General features: G+C 37.0%; 1 protein-coding gene across 1 annotated transcript in view; it reads left to right on the top strand.

Annotated features, from left to right (window-relative positions):
• Positions 1–251: 251 nt before the first annotated feature.
• The window catches only part of DPY19L1 (dpy-19 like C-mannosyltransferase 1), a 550,250-nt gene continuing 530,291 nt past the window's right edge, over positions 252–20,210 (top strand). The window contains exons 1-2 of the mRNA XM_053715774.1: positions 252–312; positions 662–1,035. Coding sequence (XP_053571749.1) covers positions 756–1,035 — 280 coding nt within the window. The 5' untranslated portion in view covers positions 252–312; positions 662–755. The remainder of the gene's footprint in view (positions 313–661; positions 1,036–20,210) is intronic.

Raw genomic sequence — 20,210 nt, 5'->3', positions numbered from 1 at the left:
TTACAGCTGCTCTGTTAGTACAGTAAGAGCTGCATCAGTGAGTGAGATTGAACAGACTGCTGTTTTGGTTCCATCATGCCTTGCTCCTGAGGTTCTGCAATGGTAACTGGATAGTGCAGCTGTCACTCAATTTAGGAAGTCTAAGCACTCCCAATCCATGACATCACCGTTGTCATGGTAGTTTAGCAGACTTCCTGGTTTTACTTGAGCGGCTGCCTGCTGGTTCAGCCTGCTTCACACAAAGTGCACAGCCACACACAGACTTCAACTCCTCCTCCCCTGTGCTGCATTTTTCCAACACTTACATTGTAGGTAAGCACATAATTCCAGCCCGGCTTTTTAGAAAATAATAGCGGCTCTGTGGCAACCGTATAATTAATAGTGATAACCTGCAATTGGAGCTCTTAAAAAAAAAAAGCTGCCTCCAGCTATTCATTTACTCATCTGTTGCTCCTCCCTATCCCTATCACTCAAACCTCACCTCCCACTATCTAATCTGCAACATCTATCATCCTGCTGCTGCATATCTTCCTATGTCACCATGATCATTATCTGATTATACTAGTGCAGCTTTTTGGGTGCCCTAAAAACTACCACACATTTGCTGAGTGATTACCCTTTTTCTTCCTTTTGTGTTTCTTACCCTGAATTTTACTTGCAGGATATGGTACTTTTCTGAATTCTGGATCTGCCTTTTTACAGTTGGAGTTTGAGTTGGAGCTTGCTTTCCAGTTTTTGTTGTTTTTTTTTGCATCATGGCTGTGCAAAACAAAAACAAGGTGAAAGATCATCCAGTTAGGTCAAAAGCACAAAGAAGGAAGCCACAACAGTCTCATTCAAATTCATCTTCATCGCAAGAAGAAGGGGCAGAAGAGACAGAGCAAAGGGTTAGGAAGAGACACACACATGGGCCAGGTCCTGTGGGCAGAGCAAAAAGCACACATCACAAGAGTTCAGAGAACCAACAAGGCTTGCTCTTTAATTTGGGCCTTACCAGAGCATCTGATCTAAAGGCCTGGTCTATTTTGCTTATGGGTAAGATATACCACTTCTTTTTTTCTATAGCAGTTTATTACAGCATTATTTCTGTAAAGCTTATATCTCAATAATCATTGGTAACTAACTATTAATGCATGTGCTTAGATTGTGGTTGTATTAAATATTGGTGTCACCCATTAGTTATAAATTGGTATCTCCATATATATGAAAGTCACTGGACTGGACATTCTCAGTATTTTTGTGTGTTTATTTGTGACTTATTCTTTAACACCTGTTTGTATTTCACAGATCTCTTACACATATTTGTATCATTTTTTTTCAGATTAGAATTTGGATACTCACTGTAGTTAAATAGTATTATTATAGAAGCTTTATTTCACAGACAATTTTTTCCCCATAAGTGCATAGGAATTGTGCCGTGTTGATTAATATTTACAGTTTATTGTGTGTGTAATGTGTAAACAGTTTAAGTTTAGTGTTGTCAGGATACTGAGAAATTCTAGACGTTTTATTGACTAAAGGAGTTTGATGGTGCTGAAATGAAAGCAGAATGCTATTAATTAAAGGGACAGTCTAGTCAAAATTAAACTTTCATGATTCAGATAGGGCAAGTCATTTTAAACAACTTTCCTTTTATCATCAAATTTGCTTTGTTCTCTTGGTATTTTAAGTTTAAATGTAAACCTAGGTAGACTCATATGCTAATTTCTAAGCACTTGAAGGTCGTCTCTTATCTGAATGCATTTGATAGCTTTTCACTGCTAGAGGGTGTTAGTTCATGTGTGCCATATAGATAACATTGTGCTCATGCCCATGGAGTTAACTAGGAGTGAGCACTGATTGGCTAAAATGCAAGTCTGTCAAAAACTGAAATAAGGAGGCAGTCGGCAGAGGCTTAGATACAAGCTGATCACAGAGGTAAAAAGTTTGTTAATATAACAGTGTTGGTTATGCAAAACTGTGGAATGGGTAATAATGGATAATCTGTCTTTTTAAGCAATAAAAATTATAGTAGACTGTCCCTTTTAATACATGAATTGACCTATAAAATATCTAATTCATGTGCTTTTCTAATCAATGAGTTTATGTCAATTCATTAATTAGTGCAGAAAAGTGCAAGATGCAGGAAAACTTTGTGATACTGCAAATTTCTTCAGTTCAATGTCAGCCTTCTTGATATATGTGACATTAAAAGGACATGAATGTCAAAATAAAACTTAAAGGTATATGAAACTAACATTTTCTTCTATTATCAAATTTTCTTTGTTCTATTGGTATCTTTTTGGTGAAAAGCAGGGTAGGCTCAGGAACAGCAGTGCACTACTGGGAGCTAGCGGTGATTGGTGGCTATGTACATATGCCTCTTGTCAATGTATTACTGCTCTGAAGCTGACTATAACTATTTGCAGGGGTTCCTCATAGAACATTTTATTATTGCACTGTTAGCATGTAACACATTTTCTTTTTACAGTTTTTTTTTTGTTCCTTTTAAAAGATAAACTGTTTATGAATCTTTAGAGAAGTTTTGAGAAAGCAAATACAGTGTACTGTACATGTAGGTGGTGTACTTTCAATACACAGTAGATAACAGAAAAATGTGGCGCACAGAGAGATGTGGACAATAAATGTAAATGTGACAATGCACAAATATCTATACAGGTAGCCCTCAGTTTACGCTGGGGTTAGGTTCCAGAAGGAATGGTAAATCGAAACCGTTGTAAATCGAAACCGTTGTAAATTGAAACCCAGTTTATAATGTAAGTCAATGGGAAGTGAGGGAGATAGGTTCCAGGCCCCTCTCAAAATTGTCATAAGTAACACCTAATACATTATTTTTAAAGCTTTGAAATGAAGACTTTAAATGCTAAACAGCATTATAAACCTAATAAAATAATCACACAACACAGAATATATAATTAAACTAAGTTAAATGAACAAAAACATTTGCTAAACTGCATTATAAACCTAACAAAAAAAACTTCACTTGCATTTTTCTGCAAACAGTTATTTCTATGCATTTCAATCTGGACTGATTTATAGACCGGAAGATCTTGTTCCTTTGAAATCTGCTCTATAGCTCAGGTCTGGTTAAACTGATTAATTTCAGCTTGCTTGGCTTTGCTGCAACACACGCGGACAGCTCCACCTACTAGCTGCTTCTCAATGCTTTTCAATAGCAGTCACATGACTGGAAAAAAGGTTGTTATTCTGAAACGGTGTAAATTGAACCGTTGTAAAACGAAGGCCACCTGTACACATATGTACAATAAAGCAATATTAAAAAATGTCCTGAACGATCTGCAATCGTATGAGACCTCCACAGGGGACTAAGAAATGATTGCCGCTCTCCTCCACACAGACAAGTCCAGATATAACTATAAAGCAAACACAAAACAGAGGGGTCCCTCCTGTGTAGATCGACCAAAACCAGATAACAATAAATGATAGCCAAATGGGTACTCACATTTAGCAATAGCACCCTTATGTGCTAGTAGTGACAGCTCACCCTCTCCTGGCTCCAAAAAGGCGCAGAGGCGGCCAGAATCTATTTGCAAAGTGATTGGGCGCAAAGTAAAAGCACCTTCCTTTCAACCGCTCATTGGAGGGCTGCATCTGGGTGAGCTGTGCTTCCTGAACTTGATCCAGTTTGCCTTTTTTGGAGCCAGGAGATATAATGTGAGTACCTATTTGGCTATCGTTTATTTTTATCTGGTTTTGCTTTAGTCGATTTACACATGAGGCGCCCCTCTGTTTTGTGTTTCTTTTATAGGTTGTATACTTGTGTTACATCTCCTGGGGGCCTGTTTGCATATGCATATTTGTGGGTGTTTGTAAATGTGTGTATGTAAATAAAGCTTGAAAATAGGAAGACAATGGAGGGGCCTGTATCTTAAATTTTGCTCCTGTGTTCAGCTAGTAGAAAATGGGACGTGGGAAAATGTATTCACTTTAATATCACTTCTTTTAAAGATATAATTTTTTTTTTTTTTTGATAAAAATAAATGCAAACTCACTGTCAGAGTTTAAAGGGACACTAACCCACGTATTTTTTCTTCCATGATTCAGTTAGAGCATGGAATTTTAAGCAACTTTCTAATTTACTCCTATTATCAATTTTTCTTTGTTCTCTTGGTATCTTTATTTGAAAAAGCAGGAATGAAAGCTTAGGAGCCAGCCCATTTTAGGTTCAGCACCTGGGTACCGCATGCTGATTGGTGGCTAAATGTAGCCACCAATCAACAAACGCTATCCAGGGTGCTGAACCAAAAATGGGCTAGCTCCTTAGCTTCCATTCCTGCTTTTTGAATAATATAGAAAATCGATAATGGGAGTAAATTAGAAAGTTTCTTAAAATTACATTTTCTATCCGAATCATGAAAGAAAAAAATTGGGTTTAGTATCCCTTAATTCTTAGATGACCCTATATGTAACCCAGCCTTTAATATTAACTATTTATGTTCATTCCATAAAACTGCTGGGTAGTTGTATGCTAATGTGACCTCTTTTTGGTAGCATGGACAATTTTTTTTTTTATTTGCTTTTTTTTTTAAAATGGATTGTGAGGCTACCTTCTTAAAGGGGCATGCAACTCTAAAACATATAATAAATATGAAAGAGCACTGCTTAAACATGTTAAAATATGAAATAGGTTAGAGACTGGGTACTGTAAAATTGTCTGCTATTTAATGTGTTTCCAATTAACCATTTTACCTGTTGGAGTATTTTAAATACTTCTTATTTTATTTACTTTTCGTTCATTTATCTTTATTTTTTATTTGAAATAGCTAATTTTGCCCATTGTATCCTCACCTAAATTGTGTATTTCAGTGCTTAAATGGACATAAACCCCAAAAAATATTTCATGATTTAGTGTATACCATTTAAAAAAATGTTGCCAATTTACTTCTGTTGTCAATTTCGCTTTGTTCCCTTGGTATACTAAAAGCAGATAGGAAGGTGCAGGAGTGCGCACGTGACTCAAACAATATATGACAGCAGCATTTCAAAGAACAGTAAGGAGCAGCAGTGTTTCCTGTCATGTATTGCTCCTGAAATGTGCACATTACCTATCTAGATATCTCTTCAACAAAGAATACCATGCTAATGAGGTATTTGTATTAAAATGTTCATTTTTAATTGCACTTGCTTTTGTGTAATCAGACAGAGATACAATAAGGAGGTCATTCTGTACAGATATAAAATAAAGATAAGAATGTCTGCTCTTTCTGTAAACGCAGACCATTTGAATAGGTTGTGGTTTCAACTAGCAAAACAGCTATTGCCAAAAATATGTCTAAAGGAGCATTTCCCAAACATTTTATGTTCTGCTGCTGGTATAACAAGTCATTAGAAACAAAGTAAGGGGAAACCAATTTCACAGTACACTATCCCTTTAAAGCAGACATCCTCAAACTAGGCCCTCCAGAGGTTTTGGAACTACATTTTCCATGATTCTCAGCCAGCTGATATGCTGGCTGAGCATCATGGGAAATGTAGTTCCAAAACCTCTGCAGGGCCAAGTTTGAGGATGTCTGCTTTAAAGGGACACTACGCATAAAACTGTTGCATTGTTTTAAATGAGCACTAATGTCAAATTTAAACTTTAATGATTCAGAAAGAGCATGCAACTTTACACAACTTTCCAATTCACTTCCATTGTCAAAATATGAACAACCTTATTATATTCATTGTGTGATTGGCTAATGACTGAACAAAACTGAACTAACTTTGAAAGGTAGCTGGAAAAAACAAAACTACTCATTTGAATTTCGGACTAAGTGCTATTGTATTGTCTTTTTTTATGCATTTGTTGATTATGCAAATATACTGTATTTATTTGTCATTTAAAATCATAAAAAAACTTGTTATAGGTGGCTGTCAGACATTATAGAGAGTAGCACTCTGTCAGGGTACAATACTAGCAGTTTGGATCCTATGACATAATTTAAGTGTTCTATGGTCTCTGCTGCAGTGCTTTTTGTAAACTCACAATAAGTTATGGCTCTGTACATCTGGACCATATAGATGAAACAATTTTAGATTAAAATATAAAATGCTCAAAGAGATAGAAAGTTCAAAACTGAAATGTGCATTTCCTTTTTAAATAGAATCATTTCTGCAATATATTCCCATTAGCTACATTGCTTCTAGTACAAGTTATTACTGGTTTTCAGTGGAATATGCACATATTTGTGAGTGCCCTGTGCTTTAGCATTCAAACACCACACCTCTTCAGAGAGTCAGCAGTGGCTTTGTATAATTCAAATGAAATGACATGAAACCCAAAATGTTTCTTACATGAATTAGATACAGCATGCAATTTTGTTGTCTAATTTGCTGCATTCTCTTAACATTCTTTATTGAAAAGCATACCCAGGAAGGAGCAGCAATGCCCTGCTGGGAACTAGCTGCTGATTAGTGGCTGTACATATTTTCCTCTTGTCATTGGCTTACCCAATGTGTTCCCAGCAGTGCATTTCTTCTCCTTCAACAAAGGATACCAAGAAAATTAAGCACATGAAAGAAGTAAATTGTAAAGTTGTTTAAAACGATATGCTCTATCTTTATCATGAAAGGAAAAAAAATGTGGGTTTCATGTCCCTCTCTGAGCAGGCATGGTGTTTGAATCCTGATCCTGTAGTTGCATGTAGTATATGTTCACATGCCACTGAAATAGTAATAACAAGGAGCAAACATTCTTCTATTTAAAATTTAAATGCATTCCTGCACATTTCAATTTAGACTGTTCTTGCAATATACCCATATAGTTTATAATTCAACTCTGTAAATAGCTGGTTTGGCAGTGCACACTACATGCCTAATCCTGTTACATATCTCTCCCTAATTAAGCGCAACAGAGGCGATAAGATAATGCAAAGCAATACAAGCTTTGGTAACAAAATGAGTGCAGCAATCCTCGTCTACTCTAGTAATAAGTTCAAGTTGGCTATACCAGCTAAGGCAATTAGTGGGGACAGTTTAGCCATTGAAAACCAATTACAACATGCTGGATTTATAATAAGTCGGAGTTAGCGTGTGCCTTCAGACGCCCTCTATAGAGGACGCCTGTTTGCCTATTAGATATACCGGTCAGCCAGCAACCTTAACTAAGATGGCTGCCTGCAGTGAAATAACAGCACTGTGCATGTGCGACACCATCTTTTTTAAGGTCACTATATGAGGCATCCAGCTTTCCCTGCACATGCACAATGTTTAGTGCTGTTAAGGTCACAGGCACATAGGTGAACGGAGAGCAGGAAATGTGGGGGGCTTCATATTTTGGCGCCTAAAGGCACCTGGGGTGTAAACTCGGCCCTGACAACATACAAGGTGTTTATCTAGTCAAGTTATGCAGGACTGCAGACATAAGTCTACAAAATATAGTACAGTAAAACATTTTAAAATGTCCTGTTTTATGTGCAACAAAGCAAACGTCTGTGGTAAGTTTGGATTTTATAATTAACAAAAAGTCATAAATCCTTTCTTTCTTACATCTTCACCTTTTTAAATGTGTAGGTCAGTGATGGCTAACCTTGACACCCCAGATGTTTCAGTACTACATTTCCCATGAGTGCCTAAGCATCATGGGAAATGTAGTTCCAAAACATCTGGGGTGCCATCACTGGTGTAGGTTATGTCCTAGTTTCTCAACCTTTGTTATCCCTGGGGATACTTGGGCATTGGCAAGTGGTACTCCAAGGATCGCCCTTCATTATATATGTATTTTTTATTTTTTTATTTTTTTTATTTTTACCAGCAATGTATAACATTACAAATGAACAAAAAAGAAATTCTTTGTCTTCTGCACCACGCAAGGCCAGATATTTTTATGCCACGCAGGGCCAGATCTTATATACCATACAGAAAAGAAAAACAAAAAAAAAGAGCTAACCTAACCAAGTCATGTACTTTTTTGGTCTTGCAAAAAAAGAGAAAAAAAAAAATCTTCATATTTAAACACATTGCTGGGTTTTCTTAATTTATACAAAGCCAACATGGCAATACTTCCAATAAAATAGGAAAAGGACAGTATATTTATGTAAAGAACACAAATTCCTTGCCCTTACAAGAAAGCTCAAACAGTTGTATAACAAACATTAAGGCCATTTCCCTTTATCCTTTGTCCCTTTATCTTTTAGCTTACAATATACACTTGTGCTCTACTATTTGATAATATCCCATGTTCCCCTACCATTCATTCTCCATCAACCATCCACACAAGACACAACAACAGAGGAAGAAAGAAAAAAGAAAAAAAAATCTACTTTCTACTATACTGGGCATGCCCAATCCCCCCTTAGGTTTGCTTCCTGCATAAATAATGAGTTCCTAAAAGGAGATATAATTCATTTCTGAGTTTTGTTATCAAGTGTTTTGATGTATTTTCCCCATTTATCAAAAAAACCTTCTATATTAACCTCCATTTCCATTTGTATTTTAGCCTGTTCTAAGAATAGTTGGTGAACTAACCCATTCTTAAATTCAGAACATTTGGGTTCTTTCTGAGACTGCCAATTTCTCAAGGTTATTTTCCTGCCTATAAGAATAGCTGTATTTAATAGGAGGGAGATCTCCCCCACTTCCTCAGATGTTGTTAAGAAAACACACATTTTGCCTAGTAAGATGGGTATAGCTCCTGAAGGATTTTGTGGCCCAAAATGAGATTTTACCCCAAAATCTCTGTATCACTGGGCATGACCAAAACAAGTGGATCATATCCGCTAAACAAAATTTACATCTCGCACATATTAGGGTCTCCCCCTCCTTAGCCCAGTAGGATCGCAACTTGGGAGAACTATAAAATTTATACAGAATCTTAAATTGTTGTTCTCTATAGTATTCCCCCCCTCATTGGCTGCCCTACCGATAGAGCTTGTCAATACCTCTGTTTCTCTTTCCATATTAGAAAGGTCTTTCCATTTTAAGGTGAGATATCTGATGTTGCTCTGCTCCTTACTACTTAGCAATGAGGCATAAATCGGCGAGATAGAGAGTTTCCCTATTCTAAATAGTACTAAAATATCTTTTAAAACTTTATTTTGCCATTCCAGATTTGCTATTTTCAAAATTTGCTCGGCATAGTGACGAACTTGCAGATAGGCAAAAAATTGGGAGTTCAGAATCCCAAATTCAAGTTTACATTCATCAAATGTTTTAACCCTATTTTCCTCTATGTTAACAAGCTGAATCATGTAACTAATCCCTGCATCCGTCCAACTCCCAAATCTTACCGAATCATACCCTGCCAAGAAATCTGGGATCCCCCTTATAGTTAAATAGGGGGAGGCCCTAAAATCAAAACCTATTTTTGCACAAAATTTCCTCCAAGCTCTAATTGGCTGATCTATAATTGTTAATTGTCTTAAATCTTTAGGGATCCTACATAAAGGCATATGAACAAGAGCTTTAAGGGAAAATGGCGCAACCAGCCCTTCCTCAACACCATACATCGAGAAATGATTTGTTCCTAGAAATCAGTCCAAGACATACTTTATGTTAGCCGCTATATTATATGCCTCTCTATCTGGAATAGCTAGTCCTCCCCCCCCTTCTTTCCTGCGCACATACGTTTAAGTGCTATTCTGGACCATCTATCTTTCCACATAAATCGTCTTATATTTTTATTGATTATCGCACTATCTTTCTTCAATAATAATAGTGGCAATGCTTGAAATGTATATAAAAATTTAGGTAGTGAGATTATATATTTTTCTAATGTAGCTATGTAAACAATAACATATATCACAAAAAGTGGTATTTCTCAATTCCACTCTCAAGCACGGGTAATTAGGCCAGATTGTATTTGTATTTCACTGGCTAGGTTTGTTTAATGCTTCAAACCCTTAGAGTCTGACCTTTTAGAGACATTTGAGTACTGGAGTTGAACTTTGCTTGTATAAAGTGTGCCACAACGAAAGTGCCATATTAAGTTTATTACTGTTAAAAAGTGTCACAGAAACACGCGACAGATAAATGTGCCACTGTGACATGTGCCTAGGTAAAGTGTATTACACCCTGTGTGCCGCAGTAAATAAGCCAGTAAAACTGTATAGAGATAGAAAGGGGGCACCATACATATTTCTTTCCTCATCAAACACCAAAATGCAAAATACACTAAAATATAAGATTTTATTCAAAAATTATATTTTAAAATAAATGAATCCGATGCCGTTCTATTTTATCTGGTTAATAGATCTTATACAAGTTTGTGTTACGCATGAATTCCATTTGTTCTCATATTAGAGTATACTGTATATACTTTTTGTGTTGCTTTTGGGGTACCTAGTAAACAAATGCCTGCAAGGGTACTTGATATAAATAGCCTGAAAAACACTGGGTTATATTGCACAATAAAACTACATTGAAGCTACAACTACCTATAATCTTGCTTGCCTGTACTTATGTATTTAAACCCTGCAAATAGATTGAAGTGACATTAAACTAGCCTATATCTTGGATACTTTTTAAGGTGCAAGTCCTATATCAGCATTTCTCCCAAGGGCTATTTAGAGGGCACACCACCCGGGTGATTTCACTGACTATCCAGCTAAAATGTAAGCCAATATTAATCTAAAATTGGCTAATATTAAATTTTTTCAATATTTGTTGCACAAATTATCATTAAATCAATTTATGTTAAATTATGCACTTCATTTTGGCTTTGGATTTCAAAACATTTATAAATAGCAGAAAATAATCTAAAATTGCAGTGTATTACACTGCTACCGCCGGCAACTTTATATAATGCCACCTGGCTGTGAACACTAATGCATTTTTTTCCCTATAGTCCTGTTTACCCACTGGAAGTAAAGCACATTTTGCAGGCCATTAGTATTCTTTGCAAGTAATAAATACATAAAATGTATAAATAGATTTGTATTGGGGAGACTTAGTTATTGAAGATAATTAATATGTTTTGATATTTGGACAGCATGTAATACATTAGAGTAATCCATTTAACTCAATATAGTGCAATGCAGATGATAATAGTCAATTATATTTAGTGGAAAAAATAAACATTATTAAACATTAGTTAACTTTGACAGTATTCTCCCCAGGACCTATTTAGCAGTTGCACCACCCAACTAATTTTACTTACCACACGGCTACAATATTAGTGAATATTAAGCTGAAATTAGCCAGTATTAAAAATGTTCAATTTGTATTACACAAATTATCATTAAATACATATATGTTAAATTATGCAATTAATTTGTGCTTTTGATAGCTGAAAAAGAATATTATTTAACACAGTATTTGGTTTATATGTGAATTTAGGATGTATCTAACAAAGTATTATCCATGAATCCTTACAGGACAGTTTTTTGTGTGTGTATGTGTGACTTTGGCATTAGAGTGGAATAACCATGATATGTTTGTATGAACTGAGCATGGATCTGCGTTTTTACTGTGAAAGAAGGAAGGTCCACACAGGATCAATGCTTGGGGGGTTGGGGGTACAAAGTAGAGAATTTCTGGGGATTTCAGAATATTTGTATATTTGCATCTGCAAAATGGGACAGTTTGGAGAGGGGATGGGATCAAGTGGAAACAACAATATCTTAGGTCAGTTAACCCTTTCCTGCCAGGGCTAAAGTGTCTACATCGGAACAACTGTTCCGACGTAGACAGATTGAAACCACCCGATCGTGCAAACGATTAGGACAGCCATTGGCTATGACGTTCTCTTCCGTCATAACGGCTCTAAAGCCCAGTGTAATTATGACATAATAGAACGGCATAACGGCATTAAAAGGTTAAGCAATATTTACATGTTGTTATACAGCTTGTACATGCAGCCTAAATGTAGTTTTATGTCATTTTTAATACTTTTGTATACATAGGGCTGCAACTAACGATTATTTTCATAATCAATTAATTGGCCGATTTATTATTTCGATTAATCAACTATTCGGATAAAAAAAGAATCAATAATAGTTTCCTATGTTTTAAATAAAATCCACATACTGAGTGTTACAAACATAAACTTTAGACTAAAACTTTACATTAACACAATTGTTTATCCAATTTTTAAGCAGCAGAGCACATTTTTATAATTAAGCAAAACAAAACCACAAACTGTTTGCAAAGAGGTAGAACTAGAAAGAGGTAAACAATCACTGGTTATAACATTCTGTTATTCACTCTTTCAGAAACATTGCATTCGAATGCTAAAATGTGAACATGACCACATGCTCCGGGCTGAAGCTGGCTCTTTTTTTGCAAGCTATGTTGCCTGCAGCAGAGAAGAGGCGCTCAGATGGTGTTGAGGTGCTTGAGATGCATAAGTAGGGTTGTGCCAAAGTGGGATATTTATCTTTGTTAGCTCTTTACCAATGCTAAGTGTTTTCCACCTTGGCAAGGGGCCTCTCAACAAAGTAACCCTTGACTTCATTCTAACATAAAAAATATCTTGAATATCTATATACAATGGTAAATAAACAGCTATAAGGTAAGGAAAAAATATTTAGTCCGCTCTAAAAATAACAGATATATACTTATAGAGGTTGAATCTAGTACATATTATCACAATTTATTAAAAAAAGGCAAAATCACTAAGGACTATATATCAATAACAGGACAAAGCCATACACATTTATCTATACAGTATATATAATCAGCTATACCAAGCAATCCACTAATAATTGTAGAAACAGATAATAGTGCACATCAATTCAAATAACAACTTTCATCAATCTAGGGCTAGGTGTAAATAACAAGCTCAGCACTATATCATGCAAAGTATCAAATCACCTGATTTAATGTAAACAATCCAAATGACTCCTCCTATTATTTCTGGGTTGCACATAAGCCAGGAATAGTTGTAAAATTATACTTTCCTGAAAAGTAAATCCCTGTAGACGTCCTTTTAGGCTAAGGACATAACCATAAAACACAATGTGCAGGAGCTCAGTGGAGTGAAGCAGCTAGTGTTGCAAACCAACTAATTAATTTTGAGATTCGTTGACAACTATTTTCACAATCGATTATTATCGATTATAACGATTAGTTGTTGCAGCGCTACATAATACTATCAGAAAGATAGTAAATTCTGTAATCAGTTCTATCATTTGCATTTTAGAACACAAAAAAGCAAAAATGCAGGTATAGAAGATTATGATTTACTGGTGGGGAAATATTGTAATTGTAATTTTTAAGAATTAAAAAAAAAAAATAATAGTAATGAAAAAAGTCTGGATGTTGGAATTCTGGATAGGATCAAGTCGAACCAAGTCAAATTTTAGGTGTGGCTGGCAGCAGCCAGCAGAGGAATGTGGGGAGTCTTGAGATCTCAACCAAGGCGCCAGAGCCTAATTTTATGGAGCCAGTGGCTCCCTGATGCCTGGGTTTTGTTGAACCCTGTAGTATGTGCTGCTTAATCTTTTTTCCTTTAAAAATAGATGTACCTATTTTTATAAGCTCAAAACATTCATCATGATTTTCATAATAATTTGATGAGGAAACCATGGTTTTGGAATATTGTGAGTTGATGTTGACATTTATACTGGAACCTACTGGTGAACTTTGACTGGAAGAGAAACAAGCCCTTGTATTTCCTGATCCTATCAAATAGGGTTAGTTGTGTAACTTTGAATTTCTTTAATAAAGGGTTCTTAAAACAGGATACTATTCACTTTAGTGCTGAGTACGGAATTAGCCAAATCAGTATTTTGTGCTCAATACACTTAAGTGTCCTTCTTTCTGTTGACCAGGGCAATATTGACATTACCATAGAGAAACACCATGCACATTCATGGATAACATAAGGGTCAACCATAGTTAAATAAAAAATGCCATTCAGATTATTGTTAGCAGGGTGAGGTGGAGGTAGGTGGCGCAAATGAATGCTGATTCCCTGTGACTACGTGTTATTATCCTGATAACGTGATAACACGTAGTCACAGGGAATCAGCATTCATTTGCGCCACCTACCTCCACCTCAGCTTATTTCTAAAACATTGGGATATAGTTTTATAAGGTGTGCATTATTCCCCTCCTTACTTACAGTCTAATCACTATCCCAAACGCACATACATATTGTTAGCAGGGTCACCTGTATACAACTGACTTTCCTTAGCAGCCCCCATTCTTAGTTTTGTCATTTTACAGTGGACAGAACTAAGGCTTCTCCTCTGGTTTCCTGACATAATTCTTGGTAAAATGAGATGCTCAAATTCGTTATAGAGAATTAAACTAATCTTGGTCCGTCAGACGTGTGAAATTATCTCCAATATATATATATTTCTCTTGTAAGGTGTATCCAGTCCACGGATCATCCATTACTTGTGGGATATTCTCCTTCCCAACAGGAAGTTGCAAGAGGATCACCCACAGCAGAGTTGTCTATATAGCTCCTCCCCTCACTGCCACCCCCAGTCATTCTCTTGCAGCTCTCGACAAGCATGGAAGCAGTTAGAGAGATGTGGTGCAATTTAGTTGTTTTTCTTCAAATCAAAAGTTTGTTATTTTTAAATGGTACCGGAGTTGTACTATTTTGGTCTCAGGCAGAAAATAGAAAAAGAAGAGTCTGCCTGTGGTCCCTAATGATCTTAGCAGGTTGTAACTAAGATCCATTGCTGTTCTCACACATAACTGAAGAGAGAGGTAACTTCAGCTTGGGGAATGGCGTGCAGGGTATCCTGCTATGAGGTATGTGCAGTTTAAATTTTTCTAGAGAAATGTATATGCTAGAAAATGCTGTTGATACCGGATTTATTTAAGGTAAGCCTGATTACAGTGATTTAATAACGACTAGTATCATGCTTACTATTAGAGGTAACACTCTTATTATTTTTTCAAATTACTGAAATATAAGACGTTTGCTGTGAGTGCTTAAAGGTTTTCTATATGCTTTCTGGTGATAAAACTTTATTGGGGCCCAGTTTTTCCACATGGCTGGCTAAAATTTGCCTAGGAATAGTTTTATTAGGCCTCTCACTGTGTAAGACAGGAGTGGGAGGGGCCTAATTTTGCGCCTAAATGCGCATTAGCTTTTGCAGACCAAGACATCCAGTTTCCTTGAAAGAGTTCCCTGAATGCTTAGGACCTCTCTGAAGGGTTTTTGTGCTTTCCAAAGTCGTTTGTATGGCAAGGTAGGGCCACAGCAGAGCTGTGGCAGTTTGTTGTGACTGTTAAAAAAACGTCTATTTCGTTTTTTTGATCCGTTTTTTAAACTAAGGGGTTAATCATCCATTTGCAAGTGGGTGCAATGCTCTGTTAGCCTATTATACACAATGTAAAAATTTCGTTTGATTTACTGCTTTTTTTCACTGTTTTTCAAATTCTGTCCTTTTTTATTTTTCTTAAAGGCACAGTACCGTTTTTATTTTTTGCTTGTTAACTTTCTGTAAAGTGTTTTCCAAGCTTGCTGGTCTCATTGCTAGTCTGTTTAAACATGTCTGACAAAGAGGAAACCCCTTGTTCATTATGTTTAGAAGCCATGGTCGAACCCCCTCTTAGAATGTGTACCAAATGTACTGATTTCACTTTGTTATAAAGACCATATTCTGTCTTTAAAAGATTTATCACCAGAGGACTCTGACAAGGGGGAAGTTATGCCGACTAACTCGCCCCACGTGTCAGAGCCTTTGACTCCCGCTCAAGGGACTCACGCTCAAGAGGCGCCAAGTACATCTAGCCCGCCCATTTCTCAGGGTCCCATCATTCAAAATGGAGACCATTCGTACCATCCTACCTATGATCCAGGAGGGTCAATACATGATTACAGTGGATTTAAAGGATGCTTATCTTCACATTCCGATACACAAAGATCATCGGTTTCTCAGGTTTGCCTTCCTGGACAGGCATTACCAATTTGTAGCTCTTCCCTTTGGGTTAGCTACAGCTCCAAGAATCTTTACGAAGGTTCTGGGGTCACTTCTGGCGGTCCTAAGGCCGCGGGGCATAGCAGTGGCCCCTTATTTAGACGACATTCTGATACAGGCGTCAAATTTCCAAATTGCCAAGTCTCATACGGACATAGTTCTGGCATTGTTGAGGTCGCACGGGTGGAAAGTGAACGAAGAGAAGAGTCCTCTATCCCCTCTCACAAGAGTTTCCTTTCTGGGAATTCTGATAGATTCTGTAGAAATGAGGATTTACCTGACAGAGACCAGGTTATCAAAACTTCTAAATTCATTCCGTGTCCTTTATTCTACTTCTCGCCCTTCGGTGGCTCAGTGTATGGAAGTAATCGGCTTAATGGTAGCGGCAATGGACATAGTGCCATTTGCCCGCCTACATCTCAGACCGCCGCAACTCTGCATGCTCAGTCAGTGGAATGGAGATTACACAGATTTGTCTCCTCTACTAAATCTGGATCAAGAGACCAGGGATTCTCTGGTGGCTATCTCGGGTCCATCTGTCCAAAGGTATGACCTTTCGCAGGCCAGATTGGACAATAGTAACGACAGATGCCAGCCTTCTAGGCTGGGGGGCAGTCTGGAACTCCCTGAAGGCTCAGGGATCGTGGACTCAGGAGGAGACCCTCCTCCCAATAAACATTCTGGAACTAAGAGCGATATTCAATGCTCTTCAAGCTTGGCCTCAGCTAGCGACAATGAGGTTCATCAGATTTCAGTCAGACAACATCACGACTGTGGCTTACATCAACCATCAAGGGGGAACAAGGAGTTCCCTAGCGATGTTGGAAGTTTCAAAGATAATTTGTTGGGCAGAGATTCACTCTTGCCACCTATCAGCTATCCATATCCCAGGTGTAGAGAACTGGGAGGCGGATTTTCTAAGTCGTCAGACTTTTCATCCGGGGGAGTGGGAACTCCATCCGGAGGTGTTTGCACAATTGTTTCAACGTTGGGGCGAACCAGAACTGGATCTCATGGCGTCTCGCTAGAACGCCAAACTTCCTTGTTACGGATCCAGGTCCAGGGATCCCAAGGCAACGCTGATAGATGCTCTAGCAGCGCCTTGGTCCTTCAACCTGGCTTATGTGTTTCCACTGTTTCCTCTGCTCCCTCGTCTGATTGCCAAAATCAAGCAGGAGAGAGCATCAGTGATTTTGATAGCACCTGCGTGGCCGCGCAGGACTTGGTATGCAGATCTGGTGGACATGTCATCCCTTCCACCATGGACTCTGCCTCTGAGACAGGACCTTCTACTTCAGGGTCCTTTCAACCATCCAAATCTATTTTCTCTGAGACTGACTGCCTGGAGATTGAACGCTTGATTTTATCAAAGCGTGGCTTCTCCGAGTCAGTCATTGATACCTTAATTCAGGCACAAAAGCCTGTCACCAGGAAAATCTATCATAAGATATGGCGTAAATATCTTTATTGGTGTGAATCCAAGGGTTACTCATGGAGTAAAGTCAGGATTCCCAGGATATTATCTTTTCTCCAAGAAGGATTGGAAAAGGGATTGTCAGCTAGTTCCTTAAAGGGACAGATTTCTGCTCTGTCTATTCTTTTACACAAGCGTCTGGCGGATGTTCCAGACGTTCAGGCGTTTTGTCAGGCTTTAGTTAGAATCAAGCCTGTGTTTAAACCAGTTGCTCCGCCATGGAGTTTAAATTTGGTTCTTAAAGTTCTCCAAGGGGTTCCGTTTGAACTTCTTCATTCCATAGATATCAAGCTTTTATCTTGGAAAGTTCTGTTTTTGGTAGCTATTTCCTCGGCTCGTAGAGTTTCCGAGTTATCTGCCTTACAGTGTGATTCCCCTTATCTGATTTTCCATGCAGATAAGGTAGTTTTGCGTACCAAACCTGGGTTTTTACCTAAGGTAGTATCTAATAAGAATATCAATCAGGAGATTGTTGTTCCGTCATTGTGTCCTAATCCTTCTTCAAAGAAGGAACGTCTATTACACAATCTAGACGTGGTTCGTGCTTTTAAAGTTTTATTTACAAGCTACTAAAGATTTTCGTCAAACATCTGCTTTGTTTGTTTACTCTGGACAGAGGAGAGGCCAAAAGGCTTCTGCAACTTCTCTTTCGTTTTGGCTAAGAAGTATAATACGCTTAGCTTATGAGACTGCTGGTCAGCAGCCTCCTGAAAGGATTACAGAGCATTCTACTAGAGCTGTGGCTTCCACATGGGCTTTTAAAAATGAAGGCGACTTGGTCTTCGCTTCATACTTTTTCAAAGTTTTATAAATTTGATACTTTTGCTTCTTCGGAGGCTATTTTTGGGAGAAAGGTTTTACAGGCACTTTTTCCTGCCTTGTCATCCGTGTACTTTAGCTTTGGTATTGGTATCCCACAAGTAATGGATGATCCGTGGACTGGATACACCTTACAAGAGAAAACATAATTTATGCTTACCTGATAAATTTATTTCTCTTGTGGTGTATCCAGTCCACGGCCCGCCCTGTCATTTTAAGGCAGGTATATTTTATTTTTAAACTACAGTCACCACTGCACCCTATGGTTTTTCCTTTCTCTTGCTTGTCTTCGGTCGAATGACTGGAGGTGGCAGTGAGGGAAGGAGCTATATAGACAGCTCTGCTGTGGGTGATCCTCTTGCAGCTTCCTGTTGGGAAGGAGAATATCCCACAAGTAATGGATGATCCGTGGACTGGATACACCACAAGAGAAATAAATTTATCAGGTAAGCATAAATTATGTTTTTTAACACGCATACAAATGCACAAAAAAACTTATTGTAGCTGAGTAGTGTATATATATCCTGTAATTTCTACAACAATATCACAAACTTTTTGTATAATTTTGCTGATACGCTTTTGGTCTGGAATAAAATCTACTAAATTATGAAAGTAAGTAAATCTTGATGCCTTCCATGTTTGATTACATCTACGCTCATACCAAATACGTTTTGGTTTTATTCCTTATTTATAACCGTTTTATTTAAAAAACCTCTTGTGACAAGCCACCTGATTGTCCCTTTTAAAGAGCCCCTATAATGAAAACAATGACATGCTCTAATCACTTGGGACCATGCAGTGCTATCCCCACAATAGGTTAAACTCATAGTTAAAGTAGGAAACAGCAGAGAGTAGCTGGTCCTGAAACAAACTGCAGCTGATCCAACAAGCAGTGCTTCTCAGACTTAGAATGTGTAATATTTTCATTATAATGGCTCTTTAAATCAGTCATTATAGCTAAAAGGGGCTTTCAAGTCTGTATAGTGTGCTTATTTTATATTGACACAAGTTGGAGTTAGACTCGTATTACAAGTTGAAAGTAAACGCGATCTCTTGAGCGCAATTGAAGTTAAGGCACAACCTCAGAGCTCTGGTTAACTGTTTCGCAAAACAAAACAGTTGTATAAAACATCAAAAATACATTACAAGTGCATTTACACTTATAATAACACCATCTAATAAAATTATTAGTGTAAGAAAAAAAAAAAACAGGCAAAGGGCTTTATAATAGAGATACATACATTATGCATATCTAAAGATGTATATGTATTGTATGTCTATATGTGTACATATGTATTTACAGACAGACACATATACACATAAACACATATGTACACACATACATATAATCGATTATGAAAATAGTTGTCATCGAATCTCATAATCGATTAGTTGGTCCGTGGTATTGTGTTTTATGGTTATGTCCTTAGCCTAAAGGACGTTTACATTTACTTTTCATTTATCCAGGACAGTATAAGTTTACAACTACCCCTGGCATATGTGCAACCCAGAAATAAAATAGGAGTCATCATTTGGTTGTTTATATTAATTAAGGTGATTTGGGACTTTGCTTTGCATGATATAGTGCAGAGCTTGTTATTTACACCTAGCCCTAGATTGATGGGATTTGTTTTTTTAATTGATGTGCACTATTATGTTTGCACAATTATTAGCTGATTGCTTGCTATTGCTGATTATATATAATATATAGATAAATGTGTTAGGCTTTGTCATTTTATTTATATATAGTCATTAGTGCTTTTGACTTTTTTTTTTTTTTCTTTAAAATAAAATATTTTTAATAATTAATTGTAATATGTACCAAATTCACCCTCTATAAGTATTTATCTGTTATTTTAAGTGCGGACTAAATATTTTTTCTCTAACCTTATAGCTGGTTGTTTACCATTGTATATAGAATTTTAAGATATTTGTATTTTAGAATATAGTTCAGGCTTACTTTATTGAGAGGCCCCTTGCCAAGGTGGTATGTATTAAAGTGTTATTTATTTACTGTAAATATATCACATTGTAATATTCTGCACATAGCAGACTATGTTTTAAGTATTTTTTAAGTATTTTTTATTTTTATA

This window comes from Bombina bombina, chromosome 5 (genome assembly GCF_027579735.1).
Source record: "Bombina bombina isolate aBomBom1 chromosome 5, aBomBom1.pri, whole genome shotgun sequence".
NCBI lineage: Eukaryota > Metazoa > Chordata > Amphibia > Anura > Bombinatoridae > Bombina > Bombina bombina.
The sequence above is the reverse complement of the archived record's forward strand: the minus strand, read 5'-3'. Positions and strand labels throughout refer to the sequence as shown.